Source organism: Phycodurus eques, chromosome 7 (assembly GCF_024500275.1).
Source record: "Phycodurus eques isolate BA_2022a chromosome 7, UOR_Pequ_1.1, whole genome shotgun sequence".
NCBI classification, from domain to species: Eukaryota; Metazoa; Chordata; class Actinopteri; order Syngnathiformes; family Syngnathidae; genus Phycodurus; species Phycodurus eques.
The window spans coordinates 20388442-20404788 of record NC_084531.1 but is presented as its reverse complement, the minus strand read 5'-3'; the positions used below and the strand labels follow the sequence as shown (position 1 = coordinate 20404788).

At 41.4% G+C, this 16347-nt stretch overlaps 1 protein-coding gene across 4 annotated transcripts in view; it reads left to right on the top strand.

Moving 5' to 3' along the window:
• Positions 1–16347, top strand: part of dscamb (Down syndrome cell adhesion molecule b) — a 127037-nt gene that overhangs the window by 107612 nt on the left and 3078 nt on the right. The window contains exons 16-32 of one of the 4 annotated variants that reach the window (XM_061682193.1): positions 944–1014; positions 2372–2615; positions 3648–3794; positions 4596–4751; positions 5123–5256; positions 5412–5565; positions 5662–5779; positions 6363–6529; positions 6671–6769; positions 8877–9065; positions 9158–9448; positions 10747–10923; positions 11457–11487; positions 11582–11697; positions 11780–11929; positions 13236–13436; positions 13530–13832. In XM_061682193.1, the coding sequence (XP_061538177.1) occupies positions 944–1014; positions 2372–2615; positions 3648–3794; positions 4596–4751; positions 5123–5256; positions 5412–5565; positions 5662–5779; positions 6363–6529; positions 6671–6769; positions 8877–9065; positions 9158–9448; positions 10747–10923; positions 11457–11487; positions 11582–11697; positions 11780–11929; positions 13236–13436; positions 13530–13832 (2748 nt within the window). Of the gene's footprint in view, positions 1–943; positions 1015–2371; positions 2616–3647; positions 3795–4595; positions 4752–5122; positions 5263–5411; positions 5566–5661; positions 5780–6362; positions 6530–6670; positions 6770–8876; positions 9066–9157; positions 9449–10746; positions 10924–11456; positions 11488–11581; positions 11698–11779; positions 11945–13235; positions 13437–13529; positions 13833–16347 lie in introns of all 4 variants that reach the window. The other 3 variants (XM_061682191.1, XM_061682192.1, XM_061682190.1) reach the window with 3 other exon arrangements.

Here is a 16347-nt window from a genome sequence, read left to right as displayed (position 1 = left end):
CAGTAATTTTTTTAAAAAACATTTTTAACCATAAATGCAGTAAATACTATTTTTGGGCATGACTCGCTGGTATTTGTCCCACACGGTGCTGCATACAGCAGCTTCAGCTTCACAGATGCCACTTCTGATCTGCAGTGGTGTGTGTTGTGATAATGGAGTTTACCGTGACGCATGGTAGTATCAAATGCTATTGGGAAAGTAATTGCAGCCTCCAAGTGGCACCATCTGTTACTTTTGCCTTGAGGGCACGTTTATGCATCTATTTGTGTAATTTGTGTGACAATTTTTTCAAGTGGACAAATCACACTGTGATTAATTGGGACACAGTGTATAGATCAGAGGGCATTATTTGAGGAAATCTGTTATGTTAAAGACAGTGCCAAAAAGAGGCTTCTATTTGAGGTGTGGCTTTTATTAATTCAAGCGGACAATGCACACGGCAATTAATAGGGGCGTAGCCTTTGTTACAGAAGAGCCCAACAGCAGAAAACACTTGGTACCATAGAAACATGGTCAGGCATGAATATTTGTGTTTGTCATGAAATAACAATATTTAGAGTTCACTATCACATACAGTTGTAAATGGGGAGGCTTTTATCTTAACTTCACTCTGGCGTGTTTAGTCACCTCAATAAATGTTAATTTACTGAGTACTTGTACTCATTCCCCCGCGAGCACATTAAATTAACTTAATGAGGTAAAGCATGAAATTCAAAGTAACTCAAGCATTTGTCACATTTAAATATTAATATTGTTGTTTTTATTACCCTATTAAGCCGCAAGGCACATTAAGGATAGCAAGCATTCAAACATCATATTTTTAACTCGCCAGTACCCTCTAGTGAAGTGAAAGTGTAAACTAAATTGGCCTTGATGGTAGATAATCTCACCCATTCAAGACACAAGTGCCGGGTAATGTTGACTGATGGATTTCATTTTGCAGCTCCTGACGGTCCTCCCCAGGAAGTCTCTCTGGAGCCCACCTCCCCGCAGAGCATCAAGGTTTCCTGGAAGGTACAATCACTGTCCAAGCCAATATAACAGTCGGGTCCAAAGAGCGGCCCAGGGGCCATTTGCAGCCCGCTGCGTATTGTAATTATAAATTCAAAAGATGGACCCACATCAGGAGGTTACGAGAAGAAATTGTTGTTTTTTTGAATGAAAAATAAATACGTAAACAAAATGTTGAACGATAGAAGATAGATTTTTTTTTTTTTTCAAATTATAGTTCTAAAAAGCGTTTATTGAAAAAGTTAAAAATACATTATTTGTGAAACCTTTTTTGCAAAATATGGGAGTGTTATTTAAAAAATTGAAATAAGAAGTAGAAAAGATAAAACAAAGAAATACAGTTTATATAAGAACACAGCACAGGCTTTTCATTCACGTCAACTGAGGTCACACACGGAGAGTACATGGCAGGTTTACAAGCCTACAAAGCTTTTTCTGGGCTCTCCAAGCTTCATCACATGTTGCTTTTTTGGTCCAATTTGAATGTTGCATTGTGTCATTTGTACAAGACGTTCATTCATAGTATCAAATAGTTGAAGAGGTCGCATGGTTCACAGGCCACCAAAAATTTTAGGATTGGCCTTGGGAAATAAAAACAATCTGTTGAAGCTGGGACGCAGCCTGACAAAAATATATCAAAGGAATTAAGAAGCATCCATGTGAGAAGAATTCTGCCACTGTCTTGATAATTGAGTCTTTCTAGCTTGTGGTTCAAGTTGTAGAAAGACTATTGGATTATCCTAAACCAAGCAAGTAATTGTTTTCTTGAGCAAATTACTGAAACAGTAATAAAACAAGATTCAAACTGAATTTTAAAACTTCAAGTCACCTCAGAGAAGCTGTCATCTTCAACAAATGGACAGAGAATGCCATTGTTCCCTCATTGGCCTCATTATGGGTACACTGTACCTGCACAATTTAATGAGACAATACAAGGACGGTACACAAATTCTTCCTTTACAAACCCGAATTATCTTTGTAAAGGAAGCTTTTGTGTTGGATCTCATTAGATTGTGTAGGCCCTACAAAAAAATAAAAAAATAAAAATCTACCTTGGTTTCAAAATTCGCAAAAATACAATTGAAGTCTCTCAAACACAAGTGGGAAAATGTGTTATGGTCCGATGAAACCAAGGTTGAACGTTTTTGCTATAATTCCAAAAGGTATGTTTGGTGCAAATGCTACAAAAATTATCTTGCTCTTATTTGTTTATGTCACAAAAAAATGGACATTTGAACAGGGGTGTGTAGCCTTTTTATATCATGTACGTCTAAAGTATTTTTATTTTTTTATTATTATTTGCCTTAATCTGTATTCATAAGTGCTCAACTGTTGAGTGATTATTCCTCATGTCTGGCAGCCTCCCAACAAGCACTTGCAGAACGGCGTGATCCGAGGCTACCAGGTGGGCTACAGGGAGTACAGCCCCGGTGGAAGTCACCAATTCACCATCATCAGTGTGGACACCACAGGCGACATCATGGAGAGCATTGTGCTGGACAACTTGAAGAAGTTCACGCAGTACAGCGTGGTTGTACAAGCGGCTAACCGGGCCGGGACAGGACCATCCTCACAGCAGGTGGTCACTAAAACCTTAGAGGATGGTAAGCAGGGGATGAATGTTAATTCTTATGGTGGGTTATCAGTTTTATTTATTTTATTTATTTATTTTTATTTTTTTTAAATCTGAATTAGTTGACCACAATTGACCTCACTGAGTTTGGAGTCCAAGCTAAAAAGACCGAGTTCATTACAGTAAGATTTGGTTTTTTTTAATGGAATCATTTATACAATGCTACCACCAAGTGGACTATCTTAACATAAGATTTTTATTATTTTTTTTTTTTTTAAACAGAGTTCAACCTCAAAAGTCAAACAGACCGATTCTGTGACACTGGTTGACTTACATATTGTTCTAATTCCAAAACAATCTTTACGCATAGGAAATAACATAAAGTGAATTTATTCTAATATCCATAGGATATTGTAACATTGTTAGGTATTGTTGGAATTAATAATTTGTCTGTCAGATGCTTTCTCAGGTTCCTGTGCTGTTATTTTCAATTTGATGTTTGACTTTTGTGGCTTTTTTTTTTTTTTTTTTTCATTTAATGGTTGGACTCCAAATTTAATCACGTTTGTGGCATTTGATTTTGGACATTCCACTTGAATGTGTTTGAATAGTTTAACAAACCATTGTGTTTGCTTTATAATAACTGTCACCTTCAACATGGGACAAAAATGATGAATGAATGAAGTTATGACATTTCTTCATCAAAGATTAATTTTTCAGATAGCCAACAATTTAAATTTGAGCTGACCTGTTTTTTTTTTTTTTTAAGCAAATTATTTTGTTGAACAACCTATATGATACTGCTTCCGGACTATCATAACCAATTGGGAATACATTTTCCTCTACATTTGTTCAGTGTGTTATTTGCATTTTTTATATAGAAGAAAATAATATTTCCAGTAGGCTGTAGTGATTACTATTACTTAACTATACCTACATAGCCACCTAAATGCAACGTTTAGAATTCCTCCGTTCTATATAAAAAAAACAAAAACATTTAATTTCACATTTCCTTTTCCGTTCAAGCATACATTAAGACTAACCCTTATGTTTCTTTTGTCAGTGCCATCTCGGCCTCCTGAAAATGTGCTGGCCGTAGCAAAGTCCCCCGAGGTTATCTCACTCTCCTGGATTCAGCTTCCAAGAGAGGCTCTCAATGGCAACTTGCAAGGCTACAGAGTCATCTACTGGGCAAACCTGCCTGATGGAGGTAACAACATAGAAATGCTCACATTGTACAACGATCAATGCGTTTAAATTGCTGTGGAAGCCTGAATATATAGTGCAGGTACAGTATTTTTAACTGCTGGGGTTTTATAAATATTGCTCCAGGGGGCACTGTTGCATCATTATCCTGCTATGTACTGTCATGGTTCAGAAGTGTCTCTCAAACGGTATTTTAACTCTTGTCATGATTTTCAAATTGCATTATGGGTTGATAATCAACAGAATTTTACCCACATGGTCTCCTAAGTTGTCCCTTAGTCTATATTTTGTTTGATTCCTCAATAATTCAAGATTATTTTGATTAAGTATCCTTCTTTGATTATTTTGTCATCGAGAATCTTATAATATCATATACAATGTTGTTTTTATTTGCCTTTGTTGGTCCTCTTCTATATATTTTACACACACACACATTACTCCGATTACACTCTTTGTGGAATTATACTTAACATCTTTGTTATTATAGTAAGTTAACATGTTAATGTTTAACGTTGTTCTATTATTTGTTACCAATAAAGAAGAGAAAAGAGTCACACACAACAAAAAAAAGAGGCAGTTTTACGAACAGAAGCAGACAGTCTACAATGCTTAGTATTAATAAAAAAATCACAGTGGTAAGAAAGAAGCAGAAATATACTTTATGGCATAAAGTCCATTAATAAACTACAATAGTGTGGTGTCCCTTTCCATATATAAAGTGTTAAGTGTTGTATTCATCATGATAATACGTGAATGAGTATTTTGCATGCTCAGGCTCATAAATGCATTTCCCCTCGTGTGTTAGAACTCGGAGAAATCAGAAACGTAACCACGGGTCAGCCGTCTCTGGAACTGGATGGTCTGGAGAAGTACACGAACTACAGCATCCAGGTGTTAGCCTTCACCAACGCCGGAGATGGTGTTCGCAGTGAACAGATCTACGTGCGGACCAAAGAGGATGGTAAGACGCTGCAATGAAAAAGGAACATATACTGTATGACAGTTGCATGTTTTTCTCACAGCAGAAATATTGTTTGTCTTTGAATATATTCAGTATGTTCTATAATTCCTCACATTACAAAGATTTAAGTGACACTGTCAGCGAAGTAGTCATTTATTGATTATGCATTTATTTTCTTTTTATTTCTGTGGTTGTGTTTGGCAGTGTTATAACACTTTGCTGCATCATACTCAGGGTGAATGTTGTTTTTCTCCATATATGTACAGTGTATTGGAAAAAAAAAATCACAGAGTTTGGAGTTATAGCTTTCTAATAGGGAATTGCTTGTTTATTGTATTTTCTGAGTTTGACTTCTTTGTGTCCATCCCCAGTTCCTGGTCCCCCTGCAGGCGTGAAGGCCGCTGCCTCCAGCAGTTCTGTGGTATTCGTATCCTGGCTCCCTCCTCTCAAACTCAACGGCATCATCAGGAAATACATCGTCTTCTGCTCGAACCTGCATCCGATGGTAATAGTGTGTGTGTGCCACGGGATTCTATCATTTCCGTGGTCTTTTAAGCTAGGGGGAATGGATGACTCAAATAACAATGCTCTGTGATGAGGCCGTCAAAATACTGTGGCTTCACAGTGATACAGTAATCTCTTCTCCTCTCCGTTTTCTAGGTAATGAGCGAGTTTGAAGCCTCTCCCGACGCATATTTCTACAGGATCCCAAATCTGGCTCGGAACAGGCAGTACAGCATCTGGGTGGTGGCTGTGACTGCTGCTGGTCACGGCAACAACAGTGAGAAGATCACAGTGGAACCTCTGGCTAAAGGTACAGTGCACCATATAAGGAAAGGTAGTCTTCCCTTGCATCATCCTCCTCTTTTTGTTTTACATCAAATTGTTTCTCTACGTGTGTTGTGTTTAGCACCAGCCAGAATTTTAACCTTCAATGGGACAGTGACCACTCCTTGGATGAAGGACATTGTCCTACCGTGCAAAGCTATTGGGGACCCTCCTCCCACAATCAAGTGGCTCAAGGGAAAGTAAGTCATGTCTCAATAATTGTTGTACCAAAACCTTAGGTAGGGTGCAATCTCAATCAGTCTATGTCATCCCCGTCAACCTAAAATGGGAAGCAGGTCAGTTTTTGTCGGGTCCCCAATTGTAATACTAAAATGCTGTAATGAGGTTTTTTTTAGTGATTGTCAAACATGTACACCCTTTCTTGTCAAAGGACTTTGAAATTCAAGTGTGATTTCATAAAATAGTGTCTATTGTGTTCTTGATGGTAACGTTTGGGTTGGATGAACCACACCAAAACAAAACGTGCGAATAAAACGGGTATTTACATAGATCATAATTCAATAAACAATATTCTAATCACGCTGATTTTGTTATTTCCCTCCTAATTTGGGTCTCCACTGCACCACACAAAAAAAAGAGAATGGACAGGGAGATCTGACAGGAAAACAGTCAATGTTTGTGTACTAACAAAATTATTCCCAAACAGAATTATAAGGATAAATTGATTTGTAAAAAAATGTGCAATGTAATGTAATAAGTAACAGTTTTTTGTTTTTGATAATAATCAGTATGGTAGTTATTATCCAAGCTATTTGTCTGCAGCACCAATGGGACGCCGACGCCTGTCCTGGTGGACGGTCGACGAAGTGTCCACGCCAATGGCAGCTTCATCATCCGCACAGTCAAAGCAGAGGATTCTGGGAACTACAGCTGCGTGGCCAGCAACAACTGGGGCTCGGACGAGATCACGCTTAACCTGCAGGTTCAAGGCAAGTAAACGTGGATATGTCCCAGATAATGTTTTTATGAAAGAACCACACACACACACACAAACACACAAACATATAGTATATGTTTTAAATAATAACCTCACATCATGCATTGAAGTGTCTTCATCCTTATATCCTCAGTGCCTCCCGATCAGCCACGTCTCACAGTGACTAAGACCACCACCACTTCAATCACGTTGTCGTGGATACCGGGAGACAATGGCGGTAGCTCCATCAGAGGTGACATATACTGGCACATACAGTAGATACATAACAAATAATGTAGATTCAGCAAGCACATTGGAAAACTTTATCTAGATTGTCCACGGATCCATAAAATGTCTTAAATTTAATTTTCCAAAATGAAAACCTGAATCATCCTTTCAAATGTCACTTTAGCATTACATTTGCCATTCAAAAATGTCTTCAAATGCTACAATGACACAATAACACAATAAACTCTATTTCTATATGTGTTTGGTATCCATCCATCTTCTACCGCTTATCCGAGGTCGGGTCGCGGGGGCAGTAGCTTTAGCAGGGACACCCAGACTTCCCTTTCCCCAGCCACTTCATCCATCTCTTCCGGGGGGATCCCGAGGCGTTCCCAGGCCAGCCGAAGGATGTAGTCTCTCCAGCATGTCCTGGGTCGTCCCCGGGTTCTCCTCCCGGTGGGACGTGCCTGGAACACCTCACCAGGGAGGCATCCGAATCAGATGCCCCAGCCACCTCATCTGGCTACTCTCAATGTGAAGGAGCAACGGCTCTACTCTGAGATCATCCAGCTTCTCACCCTATCTCTAAGGGAGAGCCCGGAGACCCTGCGGAGGAAACTCATTTCGGCCGCTTGCATCCGGGATCTCGTTCTTTCGGTCACGACCCACAGCTCGCGACCATAGGTGAGGGTAGGAACGTAGATCGACCGGTAAGTAGATCGACCGGTAAGCCTTTCGGCTTAGCTCCTTCTTTACCACGGATCGATACAAAATCCGCATCACTGCAGACGCTGCCCCGATCCGCCACCACCCAGTATGCCAATCCAGAGGTACTGTCCCCGATGTCGACGCAATGTTGCAGAGGCGTGTCAACCAGGACAGCCCTACAACATCCAGAGGCTTGAGGAACTCCGGGCGAATCTCATCCACCCCTGGGGCCTTGCCACCGAGGAGCTTTTTAACCACCTCGGTGGCCTCAACCCCAGAGATAGGAGAGCCCGCCTCAGAGAACCCAGACTCTGCTCCCTCATGGGAAGGCATGTCTGTGGAATTGAGGTCTTCGAAGTATTCTCCCCACCGGCTCACAACGTCCCGAGTCGAGGTCAGCAGCGCCCCATCCCCACTATACACAGTGTTGATGGTGCACTGCTTTCCCCTCCTGAGACGTCGGATGGTGGACCAGAATTTCCTCGAAGCCGTCCGGAAGTCTTTCTCCATGGCCTCACCGAACTCCTCCCATACCCGAATTATTTGCTTCAGTGACCACCAAAGCTGCATTCCGCTTGGCCAGCCGGTACCCATCAGCTGCCTCAGGAGTCCCACAGGCCAAAAAGGCCCGATAGGACTCCTCCTTCAGCTTGACGGCATCCCTCACCATTGGTGTCCACCAACGGGTTCGGGATTGCCGCTACGACAGGCACCGACAACCTTATGGCCACAGCTCCGGTCGGCCGCCTCAGCAATGGAGGTGCGGAACATGGTCCACTCGGATTCGATGTCTCCCGCCTCCCCCGGAACATGAGCAAAGTTCTGTCGGAGGTGGGAGTTGAAACTCCTTCTGACAGGGGATTCCGCCAGACGTTCCCAGCAGACCCTCACAATACGTTTGGGCCTGCCACGTCGGAGCGGCATCTTCCCCCACCATCGGAACAAACTCATGCGGCCGCAAGTGTTTGTTATGTCTAGTTATTAGTCTAGAGCAGTTATTTCCCTATTAACTTCTGTGTTTTATTTCTTCACTGTACTCTTTAATGCATATTTTGTTTGTTGATTGCGCTTACTTTTGTGATGTCCACATTTTTATCCATTCACATTATTTGATCAAAAGTGATAGTTTATCTGTGTCCTTCAGATTTTAATATTATTAAACCGGATTTGAGTAGTTTCAGCAAATTTATGAATTGTTATATTTTTCTTATGTTTTCATAAATGTCTCCAAAATGTATCAGTTAGGGTGAAATAAATTGTTGCCAGATGAAACACAATAATGAATACACGATAATCACAAATCAAAGCCCACTCGTTGGAGACTCTATTGGCAGGAAAAGCATCTTTACAAGACCAATATTATCGTTATTGCTAAAGAGAAATTAAAAGATTTTCATGATATTCTGTCACCTTTTCATCGGCAGGATACATCCTGCAGTACTCAGAGGACAACAGCGAGCAGTGGGGTAGTTTTCCCATCAGCCCCAGCGAGCGTTTGTACCGTCTGGAGAACCTCAAGTGTGGCACTTGGTATAAATTCACCCTGACGGCCCAGAATGCTGTTGGGCCGGGCCGAATCAGTGAGATCATTGAAGCTAAAACTCATGGAAAAGGTATGATGCATAGACTGATGGATGGATGTTGTGAAATACGCAGATTGAGTCTAAAATCCAAGCTGCTGCTGCTGTGTGTGTCTGCCCCTCAGAACCGCAGTTTGCCAAAGAACACGAACTCTTCACCAGCATCAACTCCACTCGGGCCAGACTCAATCTGGTTGGCTGGAACAATGGCGGCTGTCCAATCACCTCCTTCATTCTCGAGTACAAGGCAGTGGAGTCGGCCACCTGGACCACAGCTCAGCGCACGTCGTTGACCAAGAGCTACATCCTGTACGACCTGCAGGAGGGCACCTGGTATGACTTGCAGATGAAGGTCATCAACAGTGCTGGCTCAGCAGAAAAGAAGCTCACCTTTGCCACTCTCAATGCGGATGGAAGTGAGTTAGAAATGTTGACCAAAGTTACACTGTTATTCATTTCAAATCGTGATACTGTTGTTGAAACTATAGGGAAAATAAAATAAGCAGATGTATTCTTACTAGCACTAGTGCAATTTTCATTTTAAAATAAATCTAAAATTGAATAAATAAAAGAGTACACAAATAAATGATAAATAAATCAGATAAAAAGATGGAAATTTGCAAAACTACAGGTGTGACTCTGACAGAGAAATTAGTGTTTTTTGGAAATAAAAAAGGTTTTGCAAATTTCCAGCCATCCATCTATTTTCTATACAGCTTGTCAGGTTTCCTGGAGCCTGTCTCAGATGACTTTGGGCGAGAGGTGTCGTACACTTTGGACTGGTTGCCAGTCAATTGCAGGGCACATAAAGAGTAGAGCAGTGTTGCCCAAACTTTATTGAGCCAAGGCGCATATTTGTCATGAGAAAAATATGAAATTTAATGAAATGAAATAATGATCATGGCTCAATTCCCACAAAAATGGATTCGACTTGGTGTGAAATCTGGACTGGTTTCAACCCAAAGGTGAGGTGCCACTCAGTTGCTATGCCTACACAACATTGTTGTATGCATCTAAAAGTCTTTACTGTCATGCTTTCAGTGGAGTAAAAAAGCAGCTCTTTAATTGTATAGCTTTATTGTGCAACTACAGATTGTGCCATTCACACTGAAAGGAAGCTTTTAAGGCAGACAGACAGGAGGCGATGAGAGCGCCACACTGCACACTACTCATTAATTTAGTTTGAGAGCTTTTGCTTGAAGAGTTTTAAGCTGCCTGTCAGGATGGCGTATATGTGTGCGTGGATGTGCTTTTCTCTGTGTGGGCAAACATGATTTTGTGGGTGAGCTTGTCAATTTGACAGCTCAGCTGCTGGAATAACAGCAAGAATGCAACACGAGCATCACGTGGATAAGGCAAAATGTCTTCTCTAACTGGAGGAATCGTAGACAAATGTAATTCTGATCATTCTGAGATGCATAATATGCTGTAAACATAGAAAATGTATACATTTCAAATGTGATTAAATTCATGATCCACACTGGGTTTGTTCTGCAGTTTACACATTTGTTTTGGGCTTTTCTTCCATTGTTGCAAAGTAATAACTTGTTTGCACAGTTTACATTGAAATATTAGGAGCCAAAAGTCAAACTGAACTTCAAGAAACAAAGATGAAACACTCTTGACTCACTGATGTATTTTTCACTTAAAAAAAATATTGTAAATCACTTACAGTGTATCCCCTTTTAATTCCTCAAAATTTGTTTCTTTCAAGGTACAATTCCTCCTCTGCTGAAAACAGGTGATCCCATCTCAGACAATATGTCAGGCAGCGGAGGTCTGAAAATGGTGGTGACCATCACATCCATCCTGGTGGTGGCCGTCCTGGTGTTCATCATGCTTATGGTGCTGAAGAGGAGACGTCGGGAGCAGAGGCTCAAAAGACTCCGAGGTTGGCCTAAGCAGTTATTGATGTCCTTTTTTTTGTAATCAGCTCTCCTCATCGCGAGTTTGTATGCGTGCGCGAAATAGTGCCTTTAGTTACAAAAAAATTTAAATCACGATATTATGAAATGCTGTGTTACGAAATTAATATATCCTAACTTAAGCTCCCTAACCATAATGAATTAATAACAAAACATATCATTTTAAAGGTGGTGAATATTTGTAATTATGTCAGAATTACCATTTTGGAGGGGTACATTGCTGGTGTGACTTGCGTGAAGAGCTCATGCATATTTGCTTTATTTATCTGTGTTTGTTGCTCCAACTCTAATAGAACCTTTTGTGAAGTTAAAAACCAAACATCTATACACACAAATGGAAGTGATGTACTAAGTAAGACCAGTAAACCTGAAACATCATATCTGTATTATGATGAGGATTAAACAGCTTTCAACAGATGTCCAGAATATCCACTGCTAGTTATCAATTTTCGACAGCATTATTTTGCTTGTAACTCGAGTCTCATTGTTGACTTCACAGATGCCAAAAGCCTGGCAGAAATGCTAATGAGGTAGGTATTTTTCATTCTAATCTATTCCTTATACAATCGAAGGCATGAGAAAAACATGCATTCATTTTTTTCCCCCTCCCAATAATGTGCACAGTAAGAACACGCGGATGCCAGAAAACGTGAACAAACAGCAACAGACACTAAGAATGCACATCGATATTCCGAGAGCGCAGCTGCTTATCGAGGAGAGGGACACCATGGAGACAATTGGTGAGATTATGATGATTAAAAGCAATACAATTTGCCCACATTCTTATTTTTGCCCTAATTCTTTTTAATTTTCCCCCTCCAGATGACCGATCAACAGTGCTGTTGACCGATAACGACTTTGGTGACACAAATAAGCAGAAGTCGTCCACAGTGACGCACACAGTCCACTACCAGTCTCTTTCCCAGGCCACTGGACCACTGGTGGACGTGTCCGATGCCAGGCCCGGAACCAGTGAGTCCCACCATTGTTAGTGCCCATTTTTATTTCCTCTTTCAATAATATTCTCACGATGTTGTTGTTGTAGTACTGATTGCAGGGATAATTTGCATGAAAACAGGCATTTAATACCCATTTAGTTACTGCAAAACAAGCTGAGTCTCTCAAAAGGTGTTATTTCATTCATCGCATATTTATCTCTTCGGCAGGAGAAGAAGAAAAAAAGTTCACCTTTGTGATTTACTGCAAACAAGTCATTTAGTCAATGAGGTGACTTGCAGCTGTGATGATGATGACTCCGCAATAGTGCTGTAGAGTGGTAACTTGGTGTTTGTGCTCCACCGAACCACAACTGATGAAGAGTAGTGGTCTCTCGACTTCCCCTTGACACATTCTCACCCAAGTCTCCCAGTCCACCTTGCGCTCAGTTATGCATAATTGTGCAGTCCCTTTGCGAAATGTGACCCCATAATTCTCATGATACTGTATACATGTATACATGAATACATGTATAAGAATAATAGATCCTCTATTAAATCTTTAATTTTATTTGTGAAGTCACACATTGTTAAAAGAAGCGCATCAAACCACTATTACGTAACTAGAATACTCTACGACTTAGTCTAGCCAATACCACCACCAAGGTCAAGATCAGCTTGGGGGAGATACAACTACGGTCACCATAGTAACCAGCTCCATGCGAGGACTACGTCATCTTCTTAAAGCCATACTACACTCTTCCAAATAAAAAAGCTACTCCTTGATAGGCACACGGTTATTTTAACATTAAACTTAGTAGTATTTACTCATTTGAAATAATAATACTAATAAATAATTACTACTACTTACTGTATGTAGACATACACTCAGCCGCCACTTCATTAAGTACAGGGCGCCTGTCCAATCTAATGAGATCCAATACAAAAGGTCTAAATTAAAAGAAAAAAAAGCCATCCTTAGCAAAGATAATAAGGCATAATTTTGACTTACACTAACAGTACTGTATGCTCTTTACTGTATTGTGGTTGTAGTTGGCAGTGGTCTTGAACTCCACTTCAAACTGAGCGCAGCCTGTTTCAAATTAGTTTTTCTTCACTCTTGTCATTAAATGAGGTAACCAGAATATTCAAAACACCTCTCTATGATTTCATGGAGTTCAACACCACTACAAACTGACAATAACAAACTCATTGTCATATGAATACCAAATGACAGTGTAAAAATAAGCATTACCGTATGAGTGAGTATATGCAGTATTGTTAACTCTTTTGTCCTCGTCTTTACGGAACGATAAATTCGGTCCCCTTCCTTTCTTGCCAAGATCCCACTGCCAGACGCACTGCCAAAGCTGGCCCTGCCGCAGCGCGAAGCCGCTACGCCAGCCAGTGGACTCTGAACAGACCACACCCCACCAGCTCTTCACACACGCTGACCACTGACTGGAGACTCCCCACGCCACGCACTACTGGATCTGTGGACAAGGAGAGCGACAGCTACAGTGTCAGCCCGTCACAGGACACAGGTGGGTGATCAATAAATGTGTTTGCAATATCAATGACAGAATGCAGTATATCTCACGCTTATGTTGTCTCAATATGTAACTCGTCATCCTCAGATCGAGCACGAAGCAGCATGGTGTCGACCGAGAGTGCCTCCTCCACCTACGAGGAGCTGGCCAGAGCCTACGAGCACGCCAAGATGGAGGAACAGCTCCGCCACGCAAAGTTCACCATCACCGAGTGCTTCATCTCGGACACCTCCTCCGAGCAGATGACGGCAGGGACCAACGACTACACCGACAGTCTGACCTCCACCACGCCGTCCGAGTCGGGCATCTGCCGCTTCACCGCCTCGCCACCCAAACCTCAGGATGTCAGCCGCGTTATGAATATGGCCGTGCCCAAGGCGCACAGACCCGGTAAGGACGTCATTGCATGTGTGCTACATTAGGTCTCTCGTCACCGAGTTCAGCTCGCCGCAGTGCCATCTGAAACAGGAAATCCTCATCTTGTTTCTATATATTGGCCTGACTTCCATTCAGGCAGCCTGGGTTCAGTCAAGGTCGCCAACACCATCAGAAACACTGACCTATTTTGCAATCTTCATTCTAATATTTGTTCTTTGAAATTTGATGACTTTATTCCCAAAAGTATTTTCTCTTCATTTTGTAGCGTTTCTCCGCATATCATTTCTTAATTAACCCATGTTAATTACTAGAAGAGTATTTCTGTTCTTCCCATCCCTTCACCCCAAAATGAAGATTATCGGTTGGTCAATCAGCAGACCGCTATGTGTCTACCTCCACCGTTTAAATACCGTACCACTGTCGTTAGTCGCTGAATAGAGGGCACCAAAAAAGTTGAGTAGAGAATGGTACCCATTACAATTTCTGATATTGGCAAGGCAGAAAATTGTACTTACACTGTTCTGTTAATGGGGCATCTGGAAATTGAGCAAATCAATCTCCCTACAGGTCATCCTTCATCATCGCATGCATGCACACGCGCATGCTTGGCACCATAGCGTGAAGTCAGGTGATCTGATCCATCTCTCCAATTTCAGGTCTCGTTCTCTTTGAATGGCTTGACTGTTAGCGCTCGGGGCAAGCAGATCATATCACCAGGAAATCAAGGGCACATCGAGGCTGTTTGTCACTCTAATGTCCCTCATTAAAACATTGAAAAACAACACTTTAGTGCCACACTGACGCTCAATCAGTGTGAAAGCCTTTTTGGTGCTCAGCCTGGTGAGGCATCATTGAACAGTCAGCGCTGGTGTCGGATAACCTAACTGCACAGAAAAACGTCAGCAATGGCCCCTGAGGCCAGTTCAGGACAGTTTGATGAGGCAGACTGTTCAAATCCAGCTGTCAGGCAAAGTGAATGTTTAAATGTTCCTATAATGACGAAGTGTTGTCATCTACTGTATTTAGAATATACAGTACTTGTGGGAAAGAACACTTTATACTTTATACCTTCAGTCTGGTCTTCCCTGGTACAAGAGTTTTAGATATTTTCCTCTTAATGGCTCTTTAATTGAGCTTTGTTTCTATTAAATTGCATTCTGCTGCACTTCGCTAATAAAGTTTAACCTCAACAGCTGCTGTCTACTTATTAGAGGGCTTTGAAATTGTGTGCGTCTCTGAGTGACACACAAATCACAGAAGAGCAGCAGATTAACAGCTTGTTAAAATCTGTTTCATATCCCATCACTTAGCAATTTGCCGCCTGGTGAACGTTTCATCTATTTATTTCAATGAACGAAACACTTTCGTCTGCATTCAAGTTGAAGGTATATTTTTTATTCAACTTTTATATGTAATACATTTCAATTGAATTATTACTTAAGTACAGTATTTTCTCATACTGTATTTATGGGCACTGTTAATGTTCAACCTGTGCATAATGCTACAGTGGTTTAACATCCATCCATCCATTTTCTGAGCCGCTTCTCCTCACTGGGGTCGCGGGCGTGCTGGAGCCTATCCCAGCTATCATCGGGCAGGAGGCAGGGTACACCCTGAACTGGTTGCCAGCCAATCACAGGGCACATACAAACAAACAAACAACCATTCGCACTCACATTCACACCTACGGGCAATTCAGAGTCTCCAATTCATGCATGTTTTTGGGATGTGGGAGGAAACCGGAGTGCCCGGAGAAAACCCACGCAGGCACGGAGAGAACAAGCAAACTCCACACAGGCGGGGCCGGGGATTGAACCCGGGTCCTCAGAACCGTGAGGCTGACGCTCTAACCAGTCGGCCACCGTGCCGCCAGTGGTTTAACAATACAGTAATAATATACAACTTATTTTTAACACTTTAACACATAACACTTACAGTAGGTCTACTATGCCACTGTATTTGAATGTTAGCCATGATGTTAGTACTTAGTATTTTCTTAGGTGAAAAAAGTTTGAGAACCACTGATCTCATCAGTCAGGGCTTGATGCTGCACAAACAAGCTGAATTCTCACAGAAAAAAACAAACAAACATTGAATCATCATGATGCGTAGTGTCATGGAAGATTACATTGTAAAGTCAGTCTTCCATTTCATTGTGTTGTCACATCTTTTTTTTTTTTGGTATATCATTTATTATTAAATCAGATGGATTCACACTGGGTGAGGATTGGTATAAATGAGAAAAATAGTCATGTGAATGGCAAGCCCTTAAATCCAGAGGTGAACATGTGTCACACTGTGAACGGGACTTTCATGAGATTTCCTGCTCTCAATGTGTAGTCGACTGAAGCAGAAAGAATTGTAAAAATGGAGAAAAGATGTCAGAACCCCGACCTGCTAGGAGCGCACAGTATCTGCTGTGGGAACAATGGAGAATGAACATAATCTGAGGGCAGCAGGGTCTCCTCAATGTCATCAATAGCGCAATTTATCAAATCTACAGTGCGCATGAAAACATCAGTGGTTT